Below are 13,288 nucleotides of genomic sequence, written 5' to 3' on the forward strand. Positions count from 1 at the left end.
ACTCTTGAACTGACTACTTTTATTTAAAATTGAAGTCAGACTTTGTTCTGATCAACTTAAAACATCACTTGAAGATATATGAGCTAGCAGTTTTGGCATGCTCTCATACTTTCTCAAGTTTATCTTGGGAATTAGAGATCATAAATGAACTTTTAAAATTTATTTCTGGAAATCTGGATGCTTTTTCAGAACATGATTCTCAGAGGCCTCAGTTTGCCCTTATCGGGGCAATAAATATGTGTAATTCATTCTAAATAAGGAGTTCAGAATTTGATCAAATATAGAACTCAAGCTGAAGCAATACTTGAGTCTGAGTAATTTAAATGGTTAAGAATTTAATATTTTAATATTTCAGACTCTTAAATAAACTAAATATAAGTTCTTTAATTTTGTGATACCCTGTAAGAATATGCAGCATTACATTCAAGACTTATTTTTATTATACAAAGTAGAACTGTTCAGTGCTCTTTGTTGATTGCATTGAAACTGATTTCATGTTTCTTGTTGCTATAATGGAAATTGGATTGCTTCCTTGAAGTAATTTTTTTTAAAAAATTGTGTTCCAAAGTGACTCATAAAGTAAAGGGGAGGGGCACTCTTCTAAGTGCAGAGCTGTTATTTGAAGGCTTTATGATTATATTGAACATTAATCAGATATAAAATTAGAGCCCCAAAACTTCAGAAACAGTCTGGGATTTTTGTCTGTGACTGTGAAGGCAGTGCAATGTGCACTGAGTTCAGAAGGACAGCTCACAAGTCGAGGATGTATTCCAAACACATGAAGCTCCTGTGCCTGGTCGGGGGAGAGGGCAAGAGAGAAGTGGCTCTGAAGAGTTTTGAAAAGCCAAGCCAGGCACACAGAGGAAGCTGCACAGGGCTGGCTCTTATAATACAGAGAGCATAAGGCCTTCTGCTATATTTAGTCCCCTTTCCCTCCCCTCCCTTCCCTTCCCCTCCCCCTTCAGTGCCTATATTTGGATTGGAGTTGTAAAGTAAGTTGTCATTCATTTAATACAACTTTTTTCTTTTTTTCTTACGTCAGGCCAACTTAATAAGATAAATCACTTTTCATATAACACTGTAGTTAAATATAACTGTGCTTAAGTAGTGCTGACTTACCTCTTCCTTTCCTAACGATTCAGCCTTTATATGGAGGAATGTGATTAATAACTGTTGTTTGTGTGTTTTCTTGCACCTGAACATAACATTATCCTGAAATAAGTTATTAATAATAACCTATTTTTATTATTAGAAATAAATGCTTTGTCTTAACATCTGGCTTTTTGAATTAGTCTTAATACTATAGAATAATAGAGGATGAAAGTAACACTGAATGTTGTATTTCTTTGTATTTTCAGGGTTTGCCAGGGCTGGAGGGTCCCCAAGGTCCACCTGGCAAAGAAGGTCAAAGGGTGAGTAAACTTGGTGAACAACTGGCGAGTGTGTTAACTGACCTTGATGTGTGACTTCTTTCTAGGCACTAATAAAAAGTGGAAAGGTAGCAGCTGAGTATGAAGTATGCTGACAACAAACTGAGCTTTGACATTTGGGGTTTGTCTTCGCTTGAAGGAGATTTAACAATTTCAACTATCTAAAGTGTTTTAATGACTGGCAGCACAGATGTAGATATTGTCATTTATGCAACATGTTTCTGCTGTAATTTTAAGTGAAGGAATATTAAAATTACTCAGAAGTTTTCATTTTATTGTGAGGATAGATCATACCTTACTATTTTTAAGATAGATAATGACTCTAAATTCATATTTGTATACAAAATATCAACAGAAACCAGTACTAGTAACTTAAGTTTTGTTGGAGATGCTGTTCTGCAAATGTTAGAGCCTAAGATATATATATAAAGAAGAGAAATACAGTACAGGGCGGGGAGGAGAAGATTATGCTCCAGATAAGAAATAAACATTTGGTTATTCAGAATTTTAGTACAATAAATTACTGACTGACTGGTTTCTCTGCGTTACGTTTTGGGGGTTTTTTTTCCCCCTGACTTATTGAATTAGGTAGTTCAGTAGAACAGATAATGAATGTTTATAATTGTGGTATTGCAAGAAGTAATTCAGATTTGGGAGTTTATAATCTAGTCTGTTCTTAAAAGTTTGGCAAGATAATTCAGACTCGAGTGTTTCAATATTTTTATGAATTCAATTGTGCTCAGATTATTGTGGTTTTGAAGTTGGGCCCCTCAATAATTCTTGGTTTGTTTAGGTGTCTTGATATTTCGTATCTCAGTTAAATTATCTGAAGTGGAAGGATTTAGTGTTACTCATTGTTTACCTTAGTCAACTACAGTGAATTATTAAAGGCCAGTTTAATAATTCCAGTAATAGTAATAATAATAACAGCACGCCAATTATTGAACAAAATGAGTAATGGCTTGTAGGCCTGCAAGGAGCAGGGCCATCTCCAAGTAGATCAGGTTTCTCAGAGCCTCATCCAACCTGACCTTGAATGTTTCCAGGGATGGGGCACCCACCACCTCTCTGGGCAACTTGTTCCAGTGTTCCACCACCCTCATTGTAAAAAAAAAAAAAGTTTTCCCAGTATCTAATCTAAATCTATCTCCCTCTATTTGGAAACCAGTACCCCTAGTCCTATCACAACAGGCCCTACTGAATAGTCTCTCCCCATCTTTCCTGTAGGCCCCCCATATATATCACCTCCCTCAACCTGCTGGCCACACTTCTTTTGATGCAGCCTAGGATGCAGTAAGGGAAACTCATAAGTTATATGGTGAATATGCTATTAAAGCTTATTTAACAGCATATTAACATGCTATTAAGGACTTCATAATTACTATGACTCTTACTGTTACCCAACTAAATATCCAGGATGCTGAAAAGCTATGGATATCCACTTTTAGCATATTTTGAGTGTGTTTCTGTGGAGTTTCTGCAGAAATGCAGTTTCTTAGTTCTCCTTTAGGAATATTGATAAATATGGCTGTGTTTTAGAAACATCACTTTTTCAACTTCTTATTTTTTTGAGGCAAAGATTCAGAGTTAATATGCTGTATTATATATAGTGGTGGATAAATGAATTTGGAAAATATTTTTTTTTCTCATTTTGCAGTGGGGATTAGGGAGTAAATACATTCATCATGGACATTTCCAGTTTGCACATAGAATTGAACTGCTGTCTTACTCCAATATCTATAAAAACGGCAGCGCTGATTATTTTATAATCTTGGCCATGCACACAGTTGCCCTTGAGCCAAACAATGCATACAGCAGACTGCAGAGCTTCAGCATCTGTCTTTATCTTTCTGCCAGTGAGATGCTCACAACAATACTCTTTCTGCTGGCCACCCCCGCCCAAGTATTAATAACATAGTTTGTGATCTTAATTCGGCTCCCATGTGCATTTGCATTTCCAATACATTTAATTACACAATAACATACTGTTTGTAACAAGATCTCTGCTCTGTTAATGACAAACAGGACAGTGCACATCTAACAGCTATTAAATATTCCTTTTTATTTAATTATAGATGTCATGTTCCTCTGACCTACTTCCAGCAGATCCGCAAAACCTTTCACATTATATGAAGTTATTGGTTTTGTCATGGACTATCTTTTGAAGATTAAAGTATAATATTGAGTGCGTAACTAATGATTGTTCTTCAATATATTGTTCAGACCTAAAAGTGATATTGTGCCCATTCTTAACATATTAGGGAAAAAAAAGAACACTCCAAAGTATTTGAAACGATCTCTTCAATTTGGATATCACACTTTGAGAACCTGATTTTTTTGAAGAACTTTCCATTTGCCTTGTACTTGTTATATTCAATGTTTTAATTCCCACTTACCTCAGCAGCATTTTTAAGTGTTCAGCTCCTTTTAAAATTAGGCTTAGATTAATAGGGAGTTGAGAGAAGAATCATTAAGTGTGTAAGTTAGAGACCTCTCAACAGACATTAAAGCAAGATACAAGTAACTGAGGAAAAATAACAGTGTTAGTGGTGATATTGTCAAAAACTCAAAGAAACATTTAGAAGGCTTATGTTAGAGCTAGTGACTTAGGTAAGCGACAGTATAAAATGAGATGGAAATGGAAGAAAAAAAAAAAGCCATGCCAAAGGATTTCTTCCCTCTTTGAACTGGCCTGAGCCATGCATTTTTATTTTCAGAGTGTTTTAAGTGGAATATTTTTATCTTACCCGAGATCAGAATTTAATATTAGAACTACTAAGAAATACCGAAGGTGGGACCCTGTCCTAGAGTGGGCACCCGTCTCCTTGCCTTCACTATAGAAGGAATTAAAACAAATCTACTCCTATCAAGAGCAATAAATATGGGTAGTAGTATTTCTTTCACCTCACAGGAATAATCTGCATCAGAAATCACATGGTAGAAATACATATAATAATTATTGTAGAAATAGAATAAGTATAATTATATAGAATCATGGAACAGTTAAAGTTGGAAGGGACCTTTAAAGGTCATCTAGTCCAATCCCTCTGCAAGGAGCAGGGACATCTCCAACTAGATCAGGTTGCTCAAAGCCCCGTCCAACTTGACCTTGAATGTTTCCAGGGATGGGGCATCTACCACCTCTCTGGGCAACCTGTTCCAGTGTTCCACCACCCTCATTGTAAAAAATGTCTTCCTGATATCTAGTCTAAATCTACCTCTTTCTGTTTTAAAACATTTACTCCTTATCCTATCACAACAGGCCCTGCTAAGAAGTTTCTCCCCATCTTTCTTATAAGCCTCCTTTAGCTACTGGAAGACTGCTATCAGGTCTCCCCAGAGCCTTCTCTTCTCCAGGCTGAACAGCCCCAACCTTCTCAGCCTGTGCTCACAGGAGAGGTGCTCCAGCCCTCTGATCGTCTTCATGGCCCTCCTCTGGACTCACTCCAACAGGACTATGTCCTTCTTGTTTTGGGGGCCTCATAATTGTAATAAATATAAAGATTAACTCAGTTGTAGATTTTTAGTTCAAAGTTATGCATACCTTAAAATACCTATTGACATATATGTGAAATTGGCTTACACACACAAATTTACATCATCACTGAGTTAGATGATGACTGTGGGTTATTTATTTCAAGAGCAAAGAGGGATCAGTATATTATTTCAAATAAAGTGGAAACAGCTTTTGTCCAATTGATACATTGTAGATAGAATTATGTGGTATCATTTGAGCCAACAAGTTATTATTAAAATAATAAATATGTCCCTTTCTATGTTTTGGTGATCCGATGTATTACTACTATATGATCATGCTGGATATGATCTTGCTACCATGTCAAAGAGTAGATTAGGTTCTTTCACATTTAAATGATGGTATGCAAATAAGTCAGCTGTGGAACTTGATGTCAGGAGTATGTGAAATGTCTTCTGTCCGAGTTGGTCTCCCTGGATGCTTTCCAGATATCCAAAAGGATGAAAGAGTTTGCAGAAAACAGTTTACACTAATGTGGTATGTTTACAGAAATGTGCTGTAAGGAGATCATTCAGAATGAGAGGTGAAACTCTGAAAGCTCTTTGACTAGATCTGTGCAGCATTAAAGGATTCTGTGTCAGGATGCATGCTCTATTTTTTGGCTTAGCTTAAAAGAAAATTCCAAACTCATAAAAATTTGTAGTGCAGTCATGGAGAACTAGTGTAATGATAAATAAAAATTGGATTCTTATGTATATTACTTCTTTCATACTGGTGTAGTAGCAAAATGCATAAATATTTCTTTTCTGAATAAACAAACACATTGGTAGTCTAGCATTTAGCAAGTATACTGGTTATGCTTATGCAAGTAAACTCATTAGTTCCCATTCATTCTCCACTTCTTGTGACACCTTTTTATCTCATCTCCTTTGTTACGTCTTCTCATTCTGTATGTAGTTGGCTTATACAGGAGAAGAGAGCAACCTTCATGAGCAATGAGGTGGTAGAAATAATGATGTTCAGACTTACATGGCCGGTTTCCTTTGCAGAGCAATAAAAAAGGAGTAACAGGATTGTGAGCTTAAGTGAAGCAATTGACTCTGTTTACTATCGTGCTTCTATTTCTGTATAAAAGAAACTACTTAGCATTTGTTGTAGCTCTACCAAAAAAAGAAAAAAAAAAAAAAGAAAAAAAAAAAGATATTCAGTGGTTCATCATACTTGGTGCATCCTTATTTAGGGTGTTACTCAGAAAGTAATGATTATGGCAGAAGAAATAGTGGCTGCATTACAATCTGGGCATATCCATATCCAGAGAACCACACAATGAGCTTATTTCTAATTCTTCAACCAACCTGAGACATATACAATACTCACTTAAAGGTCTTTTTTTTTGCTGTGACAGTCTCTTGAGTGAACTTAGTTACATTTTGTATAAGCATGATATGTTTCTCCTTTTGTCATGGTACCCACTTCCACTCCCATGTGTGAGCCAGCATTGTTCTTTCCTGTGAGTGCAAGGAGTCCTCAAACCTTTGTTGTTCTTACAAGACCACCGGTGCTGCTTCTTGCTCTACCACTGGTGACTAGTATAATCTTTTAGTTTTGTTATCTTTAGTGAAGTGTTTTATCTCAGATATGAGGCCTTGGTAAGTGAGAGCCTTTGTTTTTAATTCTGGTCACTGGGAGAAGTGGGCCACTAGAGACATCTACTCATTCCCTTTTCATCATTCCTGCATGAGAGACCCCAGACCATTTTGTGGGTTCTACCTTCACACTGAATTTTTCGGTGTCCCTCTTGTTGGCTTCAGGCAGTTAAAGCAGCATGTTTCTGCTGCAGCAACTTGATACTGTTACACTAGTGCTCAGAGGGATAGAATGCTTCAGAAGGTAGTTAGATGTTTTTCAGAGAAGTCCCTGGTCCCATATTACTGACCAACAGAAAATAGAAAGATTGGGTGCTAACCTGGCATTGCGTGGAATTTAAACCACGGTAGACAACTACACCATCTTTCTGGCTTCTTGCACTATGCAGGACTTTATTATTTTTCTCAATATTCCTGCACTTTAGTTAAGTGTATCTTTCACAGAAGTACATTTTCCACCTGGAAGAAATCAACAACAGAGACTTCACAAGTCTCCTTGATTTTTTTATCCAGTCTTTCTTGTAAAGCCCACATTTCAAAAAGTGCTTTTTATTTTACACTTGGGCATGTATAGCATAAGCCTCCAACAACTGGGTTTTTTAATGTCTACTTTACACTAAAGAGATATTAAGTTTTTTTTTTCTCTGTAATCAAATCACCATTCCATTTATTTTTGAGAAAATTCAACTAAAGTCTTTCAGCTCCCCAAGTAAAGAATTTTCTGAAGTCTTCAAATAGTTTTGTCATGTTGCTGTACTTTCTTAAACATGTTCACTACTTGTAATTACAGACTGCATGGAGTTTTCCAGGCTCTGCCTTTACTGTATTCAATGCAGTGAAGTGAAATTTGTATTTCCAAAATATAATTCCAAAGGTCTTGGACATAGTCAATGCTTAATTTCAGTTGGATATCTTTGTAGCAGGGATTTTCCCTGAACTTGATGCATTTTTTATAAATACTATTTTTTCTGAAAATGATTTTTTTAATATAGTATTTTAGTGAATTTCAAAAATTCTCTTAGTGCAAAGCACCTGAGCAACTTTGTTAGACAGCTATATCATGAAATCTAGAAATGGTCATTTTTCATTCTCAGTTGGCCTATAGAAGAGCCAGACCCAGCACGCAGCCTACATACACAGCAGTTTATGCAGCAGTTTCTGCTTGAGATCTTTTTGATCTTCTTGGATCTTTTTCTGGGATTTGGGCACTTCTGAGAAACCTCTGAGGAAAGTGAGGGTGCTGCTGAAAGGCTAAAGTAAGGGTAGTTCTAGCAGCTTCTAACAAACTCCATCAGCTGCCCTTGATCAAAGGATGCCTGGAGCCTTTGTTCTAGCTGATCCCTGATTAGGAAGGGTCAAGCACCCATTTAGCCCATGCCAGAAAAGGGACTATGTAACTGCCAGGTGATGCAGCAGTTTGTGCAGTGGTAACAGAAGCAGCCAATAGATGTGTAGCTGTTTGCTTAGCAGTTCTTGCAGAAGGAAACAAAGAAGGGGCCAGCAAACTTTCCCGGTCCAGCATACACATCCTTAAAGATGATGGTCATAAGGCACAGGACCCAGGTGCTACTGCAGTAACTGTTTGCTGTCATACTCTTGTACTCGGGCAGCTTCAGATGGAGGACAGGTTGCACCCACAAGTGATGGCTAATGTCATTGCAAGACCACTCTTGATCTTTGAATTATCATGGCAGCTGGGAGAGGTTGCTGAAGACTCAAAGAGAGTGAATATCACTTCTGTCTTCAAGAAGGAGGAGCTGGGGAACTACAGGCCAATTAGCCTTACTTCAGTCCCTGGGAATGTGCTAGAGGATATCATCCTGGAAACTACTTCCCAACACATGAAGAAGAAACAGGTGATTGGGAAAGCTTGGCCCAACTGCATTGCCATCTGCAATGAGGTGACTAACTTGAAGGATGAGAGGTGAGCAGTAGATGTTGTTGACCTCAACTTTAGCAAAGCCTGTGACACTATCTCGCATAACCTCATCTCATCAACTTCATAAACTGGCAGATTACAGATTAGGTAAGTGAACAGTGAGATGGATTGAAAACCAGCTGAACAGCTGAGCACAGATGGTTGTGATCAGTGGTGCGAAGTCCAGTTGGAGACAAGTTACTAGTAGTGTATCTCAGGGCTGTCCAGCATCTTCATTAACGACCTGGACAATGGGGCAGAATGTAGCAGAGAACTGGGGCAAGAGAAAGCACATGAAGTACAGCAAGGGGAAATGCAAAATCCTGCATCTAGGGCACAATAACCCCGGGTATCAGTGTGCACTGGCAGCAAATTGTCTGGGAAAAAGCTTTATGGAGAACCTGGTGGACAGCATGCATAAGTCAGGAATGCACCCTTGTGGTAGAAACAAAGCCAGTAGTATCCTGGCCTTCATTTGGAAGAGTATTGCCAGTAGGTCAGGGGAAACATCATTCCCCTTTGCTCAGCACTGGTGAGAACAAGTCAAGGAGGACATGGACTTAGTGAACTGGGTCTGACATAGGGCCACAAAGTGGATTAAAGGGACTGGAGAGGCTAAGAGAGCCGGGACTCCAGCCTAAAGAAGAACAGGGGGAATCTTCTCAGTGTGTATAAATACCTGATGTGAGGGAAGGAAGAAGAGGGAGACAGATTCTCCTCCATAGCAGCTAGTGACAGGACAAGAGGCAATGGGCACAAATTGAAAACCAGGACGTTCCATCTGAACACAAGAAAACACTTTTTTATTTTGAGGGTGGTGAAATACTGATACTCTTGCCCAGAGAGGTTGTGGAGTCTCCATCTTTGGAGATATTCAAAAGTCGACTAGACACAGTCCTGGACAATTGATCCTGCCTGAGGAGGGGAATTGTACTGGATGATCTCAAGAGATTGCTTCCAACCCAGATGATTCTGTGTGTTTTTATTTAAATAGTTCTAGCTTATTTTCAGCATAGCTGCCAACAACTTCATTTTATATGGATTAATATGATTTTTTTAAAATGTTTCATGTGTATTTAAACAGACTCATTCTCCACTGTGGTGGTTTCCCTGGTTCTAGTGATGAATTCAGTTCAAACATTTACAAATCTTTCTACGATACCACAGCCGTATTCTTGACTCTGTATTCCTTGGGAAGTTGCAGGTGTCTTGAAGTAAATGTTTTTGAAACAACTTCCTTATTTCCAGTTGTTTTATTTATAATACCAAATACTTCACCTAAGAGGAGGTTATTTTAGCATTATTTTAGTAATAAATTAAACACCTCATAAAACTGAGAGTCCTTTGGGTTCTCATATCTAGTGTTTCAGCATTAATTTCAGTACAATTATGTGTTTGAAGGGACCTTGTGAAATTGCAACAATTTTCTTACGTTAATAATCAATTTACTCTCTGAGATTACAAGTTTTTCTAATCAAGCGTGAATGAAATTACTATAACATAGTGGAAAATCTCCCTGAATAAATAAATGGGCGGGGAACTGTTAGATATTCTTAACATAACTATTTAGAGTGACATCAAAGCTAATTTAAATTCAGGTTGCATTTGTCTAGTTTATAGAACTTAAATATTTCTTTGGCATAATTTTTAATTTGTTTTCTACCTCAGTGAGTAAATGTTGTACTCAACCAATTGTAAAACAAGCTTTCCAGAGCAATGATAATTACTGAGTAGCAGGTCAGTCTCCTGGCACAGAGCAAACAGTGTTTTTCACAGCTACAGCTCTGGAGTTTTGGAATCTCTTTTAATCTTCTCAGTCCTTCTTGGCTTTGATGTAAGTTGGTTTTAAGTATGCAAAGCTCCAGACTGATTTTATCTTTTAATTTGGAGTGCTATACGTTCCTTCACTCAGTCTAAAAATGGTTAATGTAAAAGAGGGAGATAATTTTTTATTTTTCTACCAGAATGTCTCTACCTTAAAAGAATATTAAATAACCAGAAAGCTAGGATGCAGCTTAAAAAAAAAAATAAATTCTATTTTTCCAACTTTGACTTTTAAAAATTGGATAGAAAAGGTTGTAATTTAGAATGTTGAAGACAGATTTGTCAATTAGAAAATGGTTCTATCATTTTTAATGTCTTTGTTATTTTCTATTGAAGAAATTAAAATCAAATTTTTAATGGAATAGCAGAAATTATTTCGCTTTTAAGATCTCATTTTGAATTTTCAGGCTCTTATTATCAATGTTTCTTTTAATGTCTCCTAGTAAAAGGTGTAGAAACATGAGAGAATAGGAAACTATTTCTCGTAATTAAAAATTAAGGTGTTCGTTATAAAAAAAATTTAAATGTAGTTGAAAAATATTTCTACAACTGATTTTGAATTTACAATGCACTTTTGTGAATGCATTTGAAAATTGTGATGGATTTTGTGTAAGGATTTGTTGGCAAAATAGATTGTAACATTTCATTTCTTGGCACTGTTTAAAGACTTTTTTAATATTTCTTATATGCATTTGAATAATATTATGTAGTCTGGCTAGGTGCTCTCTTTTACCATTGTATTAATACAAAAATGAAGAAACTAGAGCTTATTGGAAATCATTCCTAAAATTAGAAAGCCAGTATTAAGTGTAGGAATGCTGCTGCATTAGCGAGGAACTCCCTAGTGACATCTCTTCCAAAACAGGAGATTAGGGTCTGTGTACTCTATTCTTCTGTGAGCCATGTTTTTGTGAAAGGCTTTAGTAGGATTTGAAGGGCAGACTTTCACTTGTTTTCTGCGAACAGCTTAATTTCTTGCCTTCTGGCATTATTTCCAGTGAGTTTATTCAGGTTTAACATTTAATACGGAGGTTAATTTTTAATACACCAGTTACCATAATACATCCTTAAGGCCAAGGTTAATAGGATTGAAGAAGGAATTGTACATTCAAGTCCTAATGCTGTATTACTGAAGTTAAAAAGGTTTCATTGGCTGCAACATAGATTTCCAATTTAGGAAAGAGAATATCCAAACTGTAAGATTTCTAAGGATTAAAAAAAAAACTTTTGCATTTGTGACACTACCAAAGTTCATGGCAAAATTCTTATTAACAGCAGTTGTGTAGTCAGGTGACTAAATGTCAAAGTCCTCATTAAATATTAACAAATTTTTGGCTAAACGCATGACAGAAAATAACAACTGTGTATTCAGACTGTGTATTTGTTGTAGATTTGTAATTTTCACTTTGTGAACTGTCAAATAGTTGATTGGGATCCTGGAGAACCTTTTCCTGTCCCACAACTGATCGCTGTTGCATAACTGGGTTGGATGGGTGATTGCTCTGATTTTTGTGATTTAATTCTAATCTTCCATTTCCAATTAGCTCTTGAACTGGCTTTCTTACTGATACTACCATGTGATGTCTGCCTTTGTTCCCCTAAAATGGCAGTTTTGGCAAACTTTTTCTGGTAAACCATGGAGCAGAGGACTGTCAGTAGCTTTGGGCTGGGCTGGGTTTCCCCTGGGTTAGAGCTGGTTGGAGCTCTGCAAGCTCCACGTAAGCTGCCAGGAGCCCGGGGTGTAACTATAGACAGAGAGAGAAACCTGGGAAGTTTATATGGACTAGGCGTATCAGCTTAGAGGACTAAGACAAAGGAAGGCCTCTTTTCTCTACGCTGAATTAGCGTAGGCACTGCGACTTGCCTGACTGCTTGGTGGCAAATTTGGGTGTTTGGAGAAAGTATTTTAACTGCTCAGAGCTCCACTTGCGTGGCTGTATTTAAGTGCCCAAGGGGCTAGCGGGGTGTCCGTGGGTTGGGCAAGAGTCTTTGCTTTCCACCTGCCTCCTGCTTCGGGTATATCTGTCCCTTTGTGAGTCTGATTCTGAGGATTATTCAAGAGAATCTTAGTTTAGCTTGGCAAACAAGTTACATAAGCCTCGTTAATCTTGCATAATGACTACAGTAGTTAAGACTTTAAAGCCCAACTTCCTACTTTTTCTAGAACTCGTTCCTGTTTTGAAATGTGATGATGTGTTTCAAGATCTGCTAATTAACGGTTTCCCTTGAAAATTCACACAGGCTTATTCTAAGAACTTTTCCCTTCGTACTCAAGTGTGGATTCTTTAAATTATTAATTCCATAAATCATGTCAGCGTTCCTACATAACTCTGCTCAATTGTATCCTAAAATAATCTGCAGCTTATTTTTAGACACTAAAGTTAGCGATCTTACTCTTCTCTAGTTAGAGATATGTGAATAGATGGATGCAATGTGATACGGCAGGGGGTTATAATATATTCTTGCACTGTGTGTTGAACCTGCAGCAGTGCCCAAGGGTGGCAGTCAGAATCAGAGGACAAGCTTATGGAAGGATGCACAGAGCCTTTGTTCTAAACAGCTTTCCATCTAATGTAAGGCAAAGCTCATCAAGTCATTTCGATTAACAGAAGAGGTGAAGGAGGAGAGGAATAAAGACTGTGTATTTCAGCTAGGCACTCGGCTGGGGTTTGCTGAAGCATATCATTTCTCATTTATTTTATTTTTAATATTTTATCTTTTTTTGCCCCTAACCAAGCAGTTGTTATTTGAATGTGTGTATTGTAGCTGAAGTTAGTCCGATGGAAAAGAGGAAAGTAACTGTCCAAATTAGTTGAGGGCAGGCATTTTATGAGTCAAGGGGGAGATATCAAGGACGCAATATCATAACATTTAGACTTAACTTCTTACTGATTGCTAACAAAACTGCATCCAGCACAAAGGGAATAACCAACAACTGTTTTGGTTTTCTTCTCTTTAGATCTTATTCTAAGCAGCATTAGACAACTTGTTGACA

At 37.3% G+C, this 13,288-nt stretch overlaps 1 protein-coding gene across 1 annotated transcript in view; it reads left to right on the forward strand.

The window, feature by feature from the left end:
- COL19A1 (collagen type XIX alpha 1 chain) overlaps positions 1–13,288 on the forward strand; it is a 198,039-nt gene that overhangs the window by 117,843 nt on the left and 66,908 nt on the right. Inside the window, exon 15 of the mRNA XM_086743558.1 lies at positions 1,359–1,412. Coding sequence (XP_086599684.1) covers positions 1,359–1,412 — 54 coding nt within the window. The remainder of the gene's footprint in view (positions 1–1,358; positions 1,413–13,288) is intronic.

The sequence above is a fragment of the Chlamydotis macqueenii genome, chromosome 3 (genome assembly GCF_036417535.1).
Source record: "Chlamydotis macqueenii isolate bChlMac1 chromosome 3, bChlMac1.mat, whole genome shotgun sequence".
NCBI classification, from domain to species: Eukaryota; Metazoa; Chordata; class Aves; order Otidiformes; family Otididae; genus Chlamydotis; species Chlamydotis macqueenii.